General features: G+C 42.7%; 1 protein-coding gene across 3 annotated transcripts in view; it reads left to right on the forward strand.

Moving 5' to 3' along the window:
• Positions 1–14524, forward strand: part of cilp (cartilage intermediate layer protein, nucleotide pyrophosphohydrolase) — a 110612-nt gene extending 96088 nt beyond the window's left edge. For all 3 annotated transcript variants that reach the window (XM_087981131.1, XM_043674556.2, XM_043674557.2), the window contains 2 exons: positions 3030–3187; positions 6601–14524. In XM_087981131.1, the coding sequence (XP_087837257.1) occupies positions 3030–3187; positions 6601–8990 (2548 nt within the window). In that variant the 3' untranslated portion in view covers positions 8991–14524. The remainder of the gene's footprint in view (positions 1–3029; positions 3188–6600) is intronic.
• Positions 14525–15928: the final 1404 nt, after the last annotated feature.

The raw sequence follows: 15928 nt of genomic DNA on the forward strand, positions 1-15928 counted from the left end.
AGCTAATTTAGTAACCTCCTGTGTGGCACCTTGTCAAAGACCTTCTGGAGATCCAAGCAGATCATGTCCATTGCCTCTCCTTTGTCTAACTTGCTTATTAACTCCTCAAAGAATTCTAACAGATTTGTCTGGCATGACCTCCCCTTGATGAAGTTGTGCTGATTCAGTCCAATTTTACCATGCACTTAACAAGTATTCTTCAATCTCATCCTTAATGAGGGACTCTAAAATCTTACCAACAACTGAGATCAGGCTATCTGGCCTAATTTGCCATCTTCTGCCTCCCTCACCTCTTAAACAGGGATGTTAGATTAACAATTTTCCTGAAAGATCACTACCAATGCATTCACAATCTCCTCAGCTATCTTCTTCAGAAACCCCAGCTTTTGTCCATTATATTAAGGGTGTTTTATCCACCTTCAGACTCGTCAGCTTCCCCAACATAATCTCCTTAGAGATGGCCACTACACTCAACTCTGCCCCATGACGTCTTGAAGTTCTGGTACACTGCTGGATGTCTTCCACTGTGAGATGGTGTACCAAGACTGGTACATGTGAGATGTTCACTCCTACAATTACCCTCCACTAAAGTTAAAACTGGCACTTTAACCCCTTTCCTTGTGTTTTTTCCTTTGAAGGATACACAAAGTTTAGATTATAATCCATAGGACATGGTTTTCTATTGAGCAGAGAGTCATCAAGCCCTTGTTATCATTGTAGTCACAAGATCACAGTCCAATCTGTTTATTTTGAAGGGTTGTTGTTTTTAAGCTTCCTTCGCATCAGAAGGTGTGATATTCCATCTCCCCCTCACTCTCCTGTATTATCCCCTTTTAAAAAACACATTTGAGAATTGCAAGGTACAATTATCTACAAGTACTTCAAGATAAGATTGTTCTGAGTGACCAGACCCCTGACTGATCTCTCACACTCCCTGGACTGATTGCACTGGACCTGCAGGACTGGCTATGGCCCACTCCCTGAATGGTACTGAGTCTCTGAAACAGACCACTACAAATTGGCTGACAGACTGTGACCAAGCTTCTGGACTTCTCTGACCAATGACACTCCCCCTTAACTTGACCAAGGTCTACTCCCCTTAAACTTTGAGAGATGGCTGTAAGTCACTGCCCAATGCGGTGTGTTTGCCACAGGTGTGATGTTGATAAAGCACATTACCATACAGCAATACGTTCAATCTTTGAATGATCCTTGCTGACAACCAGGACTAATTGGCAGACTTTGTGGCTACCTTAAAAGGCAAGCAAAGAGGGAAGTACTGTAAGGCTTTAAGTTCTGAATGAGGTGGCAAAGTGCAAATAAGCAAGGCAAGATACAGTCACTGTGAGCATCCAAGTAAGTGTGAAAATAGTTAGTGCTAGCAAGAGTTCTAGAAGCCCTATAGTGTGAAGACAGGCCCTTTGGTCCAACAAGTCCACACTGACCCTCTGAAGAGTAACCCACCCAGACCCACTTCCATCCTATTATCCTATATTTACCCCTGCACCTTATCTACACATCCCTGAACACTATGGGCAATTTAGCATGGCTAATCCACTTAACCTGCACATCTTTGGATTATGGGAGGAAGCCCATGCAGACACAGGGAGAATGTGCAAACTCCACACAGACAGTCGCCTGAGGCTGGAATCAAAACCAGGTCCCTGGCGCTGTGAGGCAGCAGTGCTAACCAGTGAGCCACCCTGTTGCCCCTGAGCTGAGAAACCACAAAAACTGAAATTGTTTGAGAAACGCAGCACCATCTGTGCAGAGAAATCAGAGTTAGCATTACAGTTTGAATGACCCTTCTTCATAACTGATATCAGCTAGGATGGTATTTATCAGGATGATGCAGACTTGGGGGAATGGAGTGAATAGATTGGTAGAATAAGGAGACAGATTAAATAGAAATCTTGTCAATAAGAGGAGTAGAACTTCTTCAAGTAGGATATACCTCAAAGAGATGCGACAGTGAATTAAATACAAATAAAACAAAGAAGTATAGGTGGTGGAGATCTGAAACACACAAAAACTCAGCAAATCCAGCAGTAGCTGTGGTGAGAAAACAGAGTTAACAGTTTGGATCCAGGCGCTTTTTGTCAAGGGTACCTTGCTGCAATGCACCAGATGCCTATTCCTGCGATGGAGTCTGGCAGCAACATTACAATGAATGGTGTCAGTGAGCTCCAAAATGCAATGTTGAAATGAAGAACTGTATTCTAAGTGAGTTGGAGATATATCATGAGAACGTTGTAAGGCTGGTAAAATCCAATGCCAACCTCCCTAGCAAGGTCACTGCCCATGAAATATGCCCTGAGATGTTGGGGACTGTTGGCACCAGGCTGGAAGTTCTAAGGAGCAGGTGGCAAGCCCACTCTGACTTCTTTGGCAGGAACTGTTGCTGACTAGTTTCTTTCCACTCTGTGGGTGAACACTAACAGAAATGAGGAGAAAGTGAGGTCTGCAGATGCTGGAGATCAGAGCTGAAAATGTGTTGCTGGAAAAGCGCAGCAGGTCAGGCAGCATCCAGGGAACAGGAGAATCGACGTTTCGGGCATAAACCCGGCTTATGCCCGAAACGTCGATTCTCCTGTTCCCTGGATGCTGCCTGACCTGCTGCGCTTTTCCAGCAACACACTAACAGAAATGATGTGAGGTAATATGCTAGTAAAATGGTAATACATAGAAATAGGCTTCTTGCTACTATCACACTACTCAACAAGGTCCACTTTCAACAATGCTCCTCCCACCCCACCTTCAACGATGTGCCTATCCCCCACCAATCTACCTGTTCTGACACTAACATCCAACATGGATTCATCTATGGAAAGTCAGAATGGACTCAGTGGAATGAATGGCCTCCTGCCCTGTGTTTTAAATTATTTTTTGATTCCAGAGCTGTCCAATCTGACCCAGGTCAAAGGCAGCCATGGGAATTTGGAATCCTTGGATTGCATTGTGTTTTTCTGTTTGATTTAGATTCTTGTGTTTCTCTCCTTTAAACCTCTGCTCCACTCCTGTCTATGCAGGTATCATAATGGCTCTCTTTTAGATGTGAAGACACATGGTTATCACAGTTCTCTTGTGTTAAGGGACCTTCAACCACAACAGGCTGGACAATATTTGTGTCAAGCTCGTAACATTGCAGGCTCTATTAAATCCAAGCCAGCCTCGTTGACAGTGATAGGTAATTAAACAACTGAATTAATTTAAATTACAAGTAGATATAATTTTCTGAGGAAACTCGGGTACTTAGTTCACGTGTTACCTTTATTGGAATCTACATAATTGGTTAATCAACTCAGATACATAGCCCTCTTTTTCATGTATAAGTGGAAGGAAAAATGCCACAAGTGTTTTGGTGATGGGAAAGAAGAATGCACTAGATCAGATGGACAGGCATACTTGCATTGTGGGTTCACCTGCAGCAAATGGATTACAGTGGTTCAAGACGGCAGCTAACTGTCACCTTCTCAAGCCCAACGAGGGATCAGCAATGCTTACCCATCAGCAACATCCACATCCCATGAGAAAAAAAAATCTTTCTTGACCTCAACATATACTAATCCATTTGCAGTCATTGGACTATTTTTCAAGTGTAGTTATAGGAAGATGGTGACCATAACAGGATCCCCAAACCTATAGGTCAAAGAATCCGAACAGTGCAGAAAGAGTCCATTCAGCATGAGTCCACACTGCCCCTCCGAAGAGTATCCCACCCAGGCCCACCCCATCCCTGTAACTCCATATTTCCCATGGTTAATCCATCTAACCTACACAACCCTGGACACTATGGGCAATTTAACGTGGCCAATCTACCGAACCGGCACATCTTTGGACTGTGGCAGCAAATCCAGATAGTCCCAGGGAGAATGTGCAGACTCGACAATGTTTACTGAGACTGGCATTGAATCCAGGTTCCTGGTGTTCTGAGGCAGCAGTGTTAACCACTGAGCCACCATACCACTCCAAGTACTGCCATGATGTGGTGATGATCGGAGTTGAGGGATAAATATTGGCCAGAATACTAGGAACAACTCCCTGTTCCTAGTATTATGACCTAAGAGGGCAAGCTGCCACCTTGATTAGCAATGAGCTCCATTAAATCAGGTCTTCTTCTGTGTTGGCGATCCGACAATGCAGCACTCCTTCAGAAAGGCAAAGGAAGCTTTGAAGATAACGGTGTATAAAACCTTTGCAAATTTTTTTGTCTTGGAACAATCATGTCCAAGAAATAACTTCAGCTTCAAAAATGTATATAGAGTCATAGAAATGTATAGCATGAAAAGAGACCCTTTGGTCCAACTCATCCATGCTGACCAGATATCCCAACCCAATCTAGTCCCACCTGCCAGCACCTGGCCCATATCCCTCTAAGGAGAAAGTGAGGTCTGCAGATGCTGGAAATCAGAGCTGAAAATGTGTTGCTGGAAAAGCGCAGCAGGTCAGGCAGCATCCAGAGAACAGGAGAATCGACGTTCCTGAAGAAGGGCTTATGCCCGAAACGTTGATTCTCCTGTTCCCTGGATGCTGCCTGACCTGCTGCGCTTTTCCAGCAACACATTTTCAGCCCATATCCCTCTAAACCATTCCTATTCATGCACCCATCCAGATGCCTTTTTAAATGTTGCAATTGTACCAGCCCTCCACCACTTCCTCTGGCAGCTCATTCCAAACACGCACCACCATCTGTGTGAAAAAGTTGCCCTTTAGGTCCTTTTTATATCTTTCCCCTCTCACCCTAAACTCTATTCTGGACTCCACTATCCCAGGGAAAAGACTTTGTCTACCCAACCATGCCCCTCAAGATTTTATAAATCTCTATTAGGTCACCCTTAGTCTCTGATGCTCCAGAGAAAACAGCCCCAGCCTATACAGCTTTTCCCAATAGCGCAAATCCTCTAATTCTGGCAACATTCTTGTAAATATTTTTTGAATCCTTTCAAATTTCACATCCTTCTGATATTCCAACAGAGGCCTAACCAAAGTCCTATGCAACTGCAACATGACCTCCCAACTCTTATACTTAATGCTCTGACCAATAAAAGAAAGCACCTTCTTCACAATCCTATCTACCTGCGACTCCACTTTCAAGGAGCTTTGAACCTGCACTCCAAAGTCTCTTTGTTCAGCAACACTCCCTAAGACCTTACAATTAAGTGTATAAGTCCTACGAAGATTTGCTTTCCCAAAATGCAGCACCTCGCATTTATCTAAATTAAACTCTATCTGCCACTCCTCAGGCCACTGGCCCATCTGATCAAGATCCTGTTGTAATCTGAGGTAACCCTATTCTCTGTCCACTACACCTCCAATTTTGGTGTCATCTGCAAACTTACTAACTATACCTTTTATGCTCACATCCAAATAATTTATATAATGACAAAAAGTCATGGACCCAGCACCGATCCTTGTGGCACTCCACTGGTCACAGGCCTCCAGTCTGAAAAACAACCCTCCACCACCACCCTCTGTCTTCTACCTTCAAGCCAATTCTGTATCCAAATGGCTTGTTCACCCTGTATTCCATGAGATCTAACCTTGCTAATCAGTCTCCCATGGGAACCTTGTTGAATGCCTTACTGAAGTCCATATAGATCACATCCACCACTCTGACCTTGTAATATCCTTGAATTGATATGGTACAGAAGCAGCTTTATTCCTGATGAAGGGCTTTTGCCCGAAACGTCGATTTTGCTGAAGCTCCTCGATGCTGCCTGAACTGCTGTGCTCTTCCAGCACCATTGATCCAGAATCTGGTTTCCAGCATCTGCAGTCATTGTTTTTACCTTGGTACAGAAGCAGTCCATTCTACCCACAATGTCAGTGCTGGCTGTCATAAGGAACAGTTCATGTTCTTTCTGAGCCCTCACCTCTTAGACCTGCATATTCATCCTTTTTAGATACGTGAAATATTTGGAAACTGCAGAGAAGTTTAAAGCACTGAAGGAGGCCACGTTGCCAACTGTGGCAGCCAGCCAAAAAAACCTAACCCTTCCACCAATCTCTCAAAATTCATGTCTCTGAGTTACTCTCTGCTATGAGAAATGTATTCTGTTGAGGCCCCTCACAATGCTGTACACTTCAATCAAAAGTTTCCTCTTCAAAGAAGAAGAATCCCAGCCTATCAAATAAAGCTCATTGCTGCAATTTTCCATTCTGGCAATGTCCTTGTAAATCTCCTCTGCCCACATCTTTAGTGAAATTATTTTTTGCGATTTAAATTTGTGCCAGCCTGGTCCAGTTGGTGGCATGGTCACCTCTGAGTAATGAGGTTGAAGTTCCAGCACACTAACATGGCATGACATGTCAATGCAGGATTGACAGAGTTTACTTAAAAAACAATTTGGACTTTTTGTGATCAGGTGGATGTTTAAGCTATTGTGGCACTTTATGAAGGTAGGCAGTGAATGCTCATGTGATGGTGACCAGAATTTCACCCTCAAAATATACACCATAAAAACTATTGAGCCTTTTACATAATCTTCCTGTGTTCACCAGACCGGGGGTCACCAATGTCTGAAATGCTTTGAGATTCTTCATAAAGCTGTGACATAAAATAAACATGTGGGTTTAAAATCACTGTTTTTATTTTGACAGCTCTTGGTGCTCCTTCATGCAACCCCAAACCTAAGACCCACTTAATACAGCTTCCTTATGACTGTTACCAGAATCTGACTCAGTCATTTTACTACAATGTGGGAAAATGTTCTGTCACAACATGCAGTGGTGAGCATGAACCAGAGCCACGATGCAAAGACACAACAGCTTACTGCTGTGGGGCAGTGAAACTTGTGGAAAGGAAGATTTCCTGCACCAACTATATGCTTCCAATCAAGGTGGTCAGCAGGTGTGGTTGTCAGAAGTGTGTTGAAACCAGGGCAATTGTCCGTGGCCGTGCACTTGCTGCTGATAATGGTGAAGCCATGCGGTTTGGACTGATTTTCATGAGTGGAAAGAAGATTAGTATGACTGGGTTTAGAGGAACATTCTCCATTCAGGTTCCTGCAGACATTGATCGGCTAGTACTCACCTTTGTAGATCGGTATGGCAAGTTTGTGAACACAACAAAGATTCTTCCCTTTAACAAAAAAGGCAGCTCTGTCTATCATGAGATTAAACTTCTAAGGAAGAAGCCAGCAGTGACTTTGGATTGTTCTGTCAGCAATACCATCTCACTGGGAGCAATCGAAAACCAAAGTCCCATAGCGGAATTGGAGATTCCTCCCAACTCCTTCTACAGGCAGAATGGAGATATTTACAGGGGGTTAGTCAAAGCCAGTGTAACATTCTTAGATCCAAGGGATATCTCGTTAGCTTCAGCAGCCCAGAGTGATCTGAATTTCATTAATGAAGAAGGTGATGTTCTTCCTTTGAGGACATATGGCATGTTTTCTCTTGACTTTAGAGATGAAGCAGCAAAGGAAAGCCTCAATGCAGGACAAGTGAAGGTTTTTCTGGACTCTGCACAGGTGAAAATGCCAGAACACTTGGAGAAAATGAAGCTGTGGTCAATGAACCCTGAAACGGGCTTCTGGGAAGAAGAAGGTGATTTTACTTTTATTAGTATTCGACGAGGTAAACGAGAAGATAGAAAGTTTCTGGTGGGCAATATGGAGATTCGAGAGAGAAGACTTTTTAACCTTGATGTCCCTGAAAGCAGAAGGTGCTATGTTAAAGTTAGAACATTTCGAAGTGATCGATTTATGCCAAGCAATCAGATCGAAGGAGTTGTGGTGTCACTTATTAATGTGGAACCCATGTCAGGCTTTTCCTCTAATCCCAGAGCTTGGGGTCGGTTTGACAGTGTTATTACTGGTCCAAACGGAGCTTGCTTGCCAGCTTTCTGTGATGACCAGCAGCCAGATGCTTACTCCGCCTATGTGATGGCAACTCTAGCGGGAGAAGAACTTGAGGCAGTAGCATCTTTCCCAGATATGAACTCAAATACAATAGGTGTTCAGCAATCTTATTTCAAGAAGCTGCAGTATAGAAGATCAGATCATGAAGATGCCAATGTTAAAAAGACAGCTTTTAAAATAAATGTAGCCAAACCAACACCCACTGTCTCAGATGAAATGGATGGTCCTATTTACCGTTATGAAAATTTTAAAGAATGTGAAGAGGCTTCATTTAGTGCAGGTCATTTCCGCTTTTACAGAGTCGAAGGAGACAGTTATGCTTTTAACACTGTACCTTTCGATGACGATGACCCAATGAGCTGGACAGAAGACTACCTTGCTTGGTGGCCAAGGCCACTGGAATTCAGAGCTTGTTATATAAAGGTCAAACTCCACAGCCCTCAAGAGATTACTGTGAGATCTCGAAACACAGGAGGGACTCATCCTCAGACAGTTGGAAAAATTTACGGTATTCGCGATATGCGAAGCACTCGTGCTCTGGACCACTTGGGCATCTCTGCCGTTTGCTTGGAATTTAAGTGTAGTGGAATGCTCTATGACCAAGAACGCATTGACCGCACATTAGTGAAGATCATCCCTCAAGGTAAATGTCACAGAGAAAGTGTGAACAATATGTTACAGGAATATCTGGTCAACCACCTTCCTCTTGCTGTCAACAATGACTCCAGTGAATTTACCATGTTGGCTCCACTCGATCCCCTTGGCCATAACTATGGAATCTACACAGTAACTGATCAGGATCCAAGGACAGCCAAAGAAATAGCACTGGGGAGATGTTTTCATGGAAGTTCAGACAGTGTATCCAGAGTCATGAAGTCTAATGTTGGTGTGGCATTGACCTTTAATTGTGACGAGAAGCAGGAGCACCGGCAGAATATATTCCAAAGTCTGCAGAACTCTCCAAAATTCCCAGAGGTGAACAACATGAGCATGGGACGAAGAAAGAGAGGAAAAGGACAGAGAGATCATTTATTTGGTCTTCGTCAATTTAATAAATACAGAAAGCAGAGAATAGCTCCACGCAGAAAGCAATGGCAGAGGAACCTACAGTTCAGTGCTCGAGATTAAACAAACGCTTCCCAACAAACAACCTAACTTGAGAAACTTGATTAGCCAATCACAAAATCAACACTTCCTAAAGAAGGAAGTCAATTCTGTTAATCCATTGAGCTGGGAGATAATTAATCTTTTTTTTGAAGTGCACAAATATAAATCCTATTTATTTTTGGTGGTATTTCAAAACATTTTTTTATCACTTACAATATATTTGCAGCAAAAATATATTGGAAAACAAAATTAAACACCTTTAAATATAATTCGTAGCTTCAATCTGATCCAAGCTTTGTTGTTTTGATGCTATTATATTCTACTTAGAGTTAGTATTTTAAGATATGCACTCTTTTGTACAATAAATTGCTTCCATTTCAGATTTCCTTTACATATGGTTATTGCCTTAAGATTTATTTCATTATATGATTTTATTTAATTTGAAAGATTTGTATGTGTTGCAAGACTATAGCAGCTGAGATTGTTGGCCTTAAAATGAGAACAGTCAACAGGTGATTTAATAGCAATGTTCAAAAGCATGGGAACATAGATTATACGAGCAGGAGTAGGCCATTAAGCCCATTGAGTGTGCTCTGCCACTCAACTGGATCGTGAGAAATTATGTCAAGTGAGAGATCAGCAACCAGACATAACCTTTAAGGTAAGTGGCAAAATATTCAGAGGGTTCATTTCTTTACACAGTAAATTATTAATCATAGAATCCCTACACTGTGGAAACAGTGGCCTGACAGGTCCACACCAAACAGCATCCCACCTAGACCCAACCCCTACCCCTGTATTTCCCGTGGCTAACCCACCCAGCCTGCACGTACCTAAATACTACAGGCAATTTCCGACAGCTAATCTGCCAAATATGCAAATCTTTGGACTGTGGGAGTAAACAGGAGCTCCCGGAGGAAACCCATGCAGACTCCACACAGTCAGTCACCCAAAGGGTCCCTGGCAGCAGTGCTAACCACTAAGCACCATTAATGGTAGGGCCTTGGGCTGTGTTGTAGAACAGAGGGACCTTGGGGTTCAGGTACATAATTAGAACATAGAACATAGAACAGTACAGCACAGAACAGGCCCTTCAGCCCACGATGTTGTGCCAACCATTGATCCTCATGTATGCACCCTCAAATTTCTGTGACCATATGCATGTCCAGCAGTCTCTTAAATGTCCCCAGTGATCTTGCTTCCACAACTGCTGCTGGCAACGCATTCCATGCTCTCACAACTCTCTGTGTAAAGAACCCGCCTCTGACATCCCCTCTATACTTTCCTCCAACCAGCTTAAAACTATGACCCCTCAAGTTAGCCATTTCTGCCCTGGGAACTAGTCTCTGGCTATCGACTCTATGCCTCTCATTATCTTGTACACCTCAATTAGGTCCCTTCCCCTCCTCCTTTTCTCCAATGAAAAAAGTACGAGCTCAGTCAACCTCTCTTCATAAGATAAGCCCTCCATTCCAGGCAGCATCCTGGTAAACCTCCTCTGAACCCTCTCCAACGCATCCACATCTTTCCTATAATAGGGTGACCAGAACTGGACGCAGTATTCCAAGTGCGGTCTAACCAAAGTTTTATAGAGCTGCAACAAGATCTCATGACTCTTAAACTCAATCCCCCTGTTAATGAAAGCCAAAACACCATATGCTTTCTTAACAACCCTGTCCACATGGGTGGCAATTTTAAGGGATCTATGTACCTGCACACCAAGATCCCTCTGTTCCTCCACACTGCCAAGAATCATATCCTTAATCCTGTACTCAGCTTTCAAATTCAACCTTCCAAAATGCATCACCTCGCATTTATCCAGGTTGAACTCCATCTGCCACCTCTCAGCCCATCTCTGCATCCTGTCAGTGTCCCGCTGCAGCCTACAACAGCTCTCTATACGGTCAACGACACCTCCAACCTTTATGTCGTCTGCAAACTTGCTGACCCATCCTTCAATCCCCTCATCCAAGTCATTAATAAAAATTACAAACAGTAGAGGCCCAAGGACAGAGCCCTGTGGAACACCACTCACCACTAACTTCCAGGCAGAATATTTTCCTTCTACTACCACTCGCTGTCTTCTGTTGGCCAGTCAATTCTGTATCCAGACAGCTAAGTTCCCCTGTATCCCATTCCTCCTGACCTTCTGAATGAGTCTACCATGGGGAACCTTATCGAATGCCTTGCTGAAGTCCATATACACCACATCCACAGCTCGATCCTCATCAACTTTTCTAGTCACATCCTCAAAGAACTCGATAAGGTTTGTGAGGCATGACCTGCCCCTCACAAAGCCGTGTTGACTGCATTTAATCAAGCCATGCTCTTCCAGATGGTCATAAATCCGATCCCTCAGAATCCTTTCTAACACATTGCAGACGATAGGCGTGAGACTTACTGGTCTGTATTGCCGGGGATTTCCCTATTTCCTTTCTTGAAGAGAGGAATTACATTTGCCTCGCTCCAGTCCTCAGGTACGACTCCAGTGGAGAGCGAGGATGCAAAGATCTTCGCAAGTGGCGAAGCAATTGCATTTCCCGTTTCCCAAAGCAGCTGAGGACAAATCTGGTCTGGGCCTGGGGACTTGTCAATCTTAATGTTTGACAAAATTTTCAAGCACATCAGCTTCCTCGATCTCTATCCATTCCAGCATGCACACCTGCTCTTCAAAGGTTTCATTCACTACAAAGTTTGTTTCTTTCGTAAAGACAGAAGCAAAAAACTCATTTAGGGCTTCCCCTACCTCCTCAGACTCCACACACAAATTCCCTATGCTATCCCTGATCAGCCCTACTCTTTCTTTGACCATTCTCTTATTCCTCACATCAGTGTAAAATGCCTTTATGTTCTCCCTAATCCGCTCTGCCAAGCCTTTCTCGTGTCCCCTCCTGGCTCTCCTCAGACCATTTTTGAGCACCTTCCTCGCCTGCCTGTAATCCTCTAGAGCTGAACTTGACTCTAGCTCCTCCACCTTATGTAAGCTACTTTCTTCCTTTTGATGAGAAGCTCCACCGCTCTCGTCATCCAAGATTCCTTTATCTTACCCCTTCTTGCCTGTCTCAGAGGGACATATTTATTCATCACTCGCAACAACCGTTTCTTAAACAGTCTCCACATGTCTATAGTGCCTTTACCATGGAACAATTGCTCCCAGTCCATGCCTCTTAACTCATGTTTAATCGCATCATAGTTTCCTCTTCCCCAATTAAATATCCTCCCATTTTGCCTAATCCTCTCCTTCTCCATAGTTATGTAGAATGTGAGGCAGTTGTGGTCACTATCACCAAAGTGCTCTCCCACCACGAGATCTGATACCTGCCCCGGCTCATTTCCGAGCACCAAGTCTAGAATGGCCTCTCCCCTCGTCGGCCTGTCAACATACTGAGTTAGGAAACCCTCCTGAACACGCCTTACAAAAACAGCTCCATTCAAATCTTTAAAGTGTTCATCACATATAGACAGGATGGTTAAAAAAAGGCATTTGTCATGCTTGCCTTCATTGCTCAGTCCCATTGGGACATCATGTTGAGATTGTATAGGACATTTGTGAGGCCCCTTCTGGAGTACTCTGCCGAGTTCAGGTCGCCTTGTTATAGGAAGGAAAGTAACAAGCAGGTGGGGATTCAAAATGGATTTACCAGGGTGTTGGCAAGTATGGAAGGTGTGAGTTATAAAGAAAGGCTAGATAGGCTGGGAATTTGTTTTCACTGGAGGTTGAGAGGTGACCTGATAGAAGTTAAAAAAATAATGACGGGTATAGATAGAGTTGATGGTAGTTGTCTTTTCCCCCAAGATGGGGATCAAGACAAGAGGCCACATTTTTTACACAGAACGTGGTTCACTTGTGAAATGAATTTTCTGAGGAAGTGGTGGATGTGGGTACAGTTACAACATTTAAAAGACATTTAGATAAGTATGTGAATAGGAAAGATTTGGAGCGATATGGGCCAGGAGCAGGCAGGTGGCACTAGTTTACTTTGGGATTATGTTCTGCATGGACTGGCTGGACTGAAGAGTCTGTTTCCCTGTTGTATGATTCAATGCTCTAAAAGGTGAAAGCTGTCATAGGCCCAGAGGACAATAAGCTGATCTCTCATCAGAGGCAGATGACTGGTGTTGTGTTTATCTTGAGTCACTATGAATTATTTGTTATATGAAATATCAGAAACAATGCAGGATGCAGGATCAATAAAAACGTCCAAAAGAAAATTGAATAATTGTTTCAAAACCAAATATCTGTAAATTTGTTGGAAATGTTAAAAGGCGTGGGACTCTTTTAACCAATTTTGAGACATCAGGAATATCAAATGCCATCCAAGAAATATTCCATTTCTGTTGGGAAAAAGATTGCAGTCAACAGCTATGGTGAGTCCCAAGAAACCTGAGAACAATGAGATTGTCACAGACTATAAAGAAATAGAGGATGTGCTGCAAAATAATTTGCAGACATGACTTAGTACCAGTACAGGAAGAGATTTATACTAAATATCTCAAAATAAAAACTACTGGATCATCAAAATTAAATTAAACTGACAGCGTTGGAAATGATGATACTAAACAGTGGTGCATTCCAAGGAGGAGACAGTTGTTATCCCAGGGTTTCAAAGGATGAAAGTGAAGACATTGTGGGTGACCAAATATAATCTTCCAAAGTGTCATGGTTCAGGACCTATTCTTTTAGGTTGAAAAGTAGTGAATGCCGGTAATATTTTGGAAAAGTGAGGAAGACAAAAACAATTACAGGATGACTATTTCTGGCAGGAAATTAGCGAAATTTGCAATTAATGACCGAGTAACTCAACACCTTGTAAACAGTCATCTGATCAAAGAAAGGTTACATGGATTTGGAAATTATAGGTCATGACTCATAAAGCTGATTGAAATTTGAGGAGTACTTAAAATGGTAGACAGAGAAATACCTTCTGGAGGTCCATGTTGAAAGTCTCTCGTAGAATATAGAAGATGGGAGCAAACTATTCACAACAATGAGCTTGCTTTGTTTTTAAACTCACTTGTAGAATGTGGCATCACTGGCTTGGCCAAGATCTATTGCCCATCACTAATTGCCCTTGAGAAGGTGGTGGTAAGCTTCCTTCTTGAGCCACCATAGTCCACCTACTCTGGGCTTATCCACAATTCCAGGATTTTGACCCAGCAAATGCTCTACCATTCAACACAATCACAAGCTTGGACTTCATTTCACTTTTGTGCCCGCTTCTCACATCCTTCAATTCACTGAGATCTCAAATCTATCTGCCCAAACTTAAAATATATAGCCTATCACTTTCGACATTCCATTGTGGATATTTCAATGAAATCACCAGTCATCCTTCTAAACTCCACTTTGCATCATGGTTACATTCCTGAAAGTTGCAAAGGAAAACAAGTTATATGATAGGTTCCCATTGAGATCAGTATAACAACTGGAGTTAGGTTCCTTTGAACATTATTTGCTCAGAAATAAACAATGTACAAGTTTAAATACTGTACCATATGTGTGCAATGCTGTGTATTCTTTACTGAAATAACTTGCAAAATAAAATCACTAAATATTAAAAATGTAGTCAGATATTTCCTGATCTTTCTCAGCAGAAAATCCCTTCATACTATTTCAACTTCATGTTTCACATTACTGAATGCCTACATTCATAAATAAATACTCTTTAAAATAAAAATATTTTTAAATAATGTAGAAACTTCACTCTAAATATAATTACTATAAAGAAATTATGGAATCAAACTGACCTGACAAAAAGTTTTAATTTATTGGCTCCATCTGGTGGTTGAGGCTGGTCAGTACAAGGAAAACTATTTGCATTAAACAACTTAGTGCAAGGTCAAAATTAAAATTGAATTGAATTGAATTTATTGTCATGTGTACCGAGGTACAATGAAAAGCTTTGTCTTGTGAGCAATGCAGACAGATCACATATCTAAATAGCATAGATAAGTAAGTAATAGGTAAACAGGGGCAAAAACAAAAACACAGGTACAGGTGAATGCTCAGAGTCTGAGAGTCTAACAGTAGGGAAGAAACTGTTTCGAAACTGGCTGGTGCGTGTTCCGGCTTCTGTATCTTCTCCCCAGTGGCAGAGATTGTAGAAAAGCATTGCCAGAGTGGGATGGATCTTTGAGAATGCTGACAGCCTTCCTTGACAGCGGGCCTGGTAGATGGATTCTCAAGATGGGAGCTTGGCCTTTGTGATTGTCGAGTTCACCACTCTCTGTAACTGTCTCCGATCTTGAATGGTACAGTTACCATAGTGATACATCCATGCAGAATGCTCTCGATGGCACACCTATAAAAGTTGGCAAGAGTATTCAAAGTTATGCCAAATTTTCTCAGCTGCCTGAGGAAGAAGAGTCGTTGTTGGGCCTTTGTGAGCCAGTGCATCCACATGAAGAGTCCAAGAAAGCTTGTTGTGGATGACCACTCCCAGGAGCTTGACATTCTCCACTCGTTCCACCTCTTTGCTGTTAATGTGTAGGGGGGCATGAGTAACATCCCACCGAAAGTCAATAATGAGGTCCTTGGTTTTGTTGCCATTGAGAACTAGGTTGTTCTCAATACACCATTTTCCCAGGTCTTCCACTGCCTGTCTGCAATCTGTTTTTGTCGTCATCTGAGATGTGACCAACTATGGTGGTGTCATCAGCGAACTTGAAAATGGCATTAGTCTGGTATTTGGCAACACTGTCATGAGTATACAGTGAGTACAGTTGGGGGCTGAGTACACACCCCTGGGGGGCTCCAGTGTTGAGTGTTACTGAGGATGAAATATTGACCCCAGTCTTCACTGTTTGTGGCCTGTGGGTCAGGAAACTGAGGATCCATTTGCAGAGAGTGGGGCTTAGTCCAAGATCACTAAGTGTAGTAATCAATCTCGAGGGATAATAGTGTTGAAGACTGAACTGTAGTCAATGAGTAGGATTCTTAGGTAGCTGTTCTTGGTGTT

This window comes from Chiloscyllium plagiosum, unplaced genomic scaffold (assembly GCF_037043375.1).
Source record: "Chiloscyllium plagiosum isolate Xiang-an unplaced genomic scaffold, Cpla_swu_hap1 HiC_scaffold_39, whole genome shotgun sequence".
In the NCBI taxonomy this organism is placed as follows: domain Eukaryota; kingdom Metazoa; phylum Chordata; class Chondrichthyes; order Orectolobiformes; family Hemiscylliidae; genus Chiloscyllium; species Chiloscyllium plagiosum.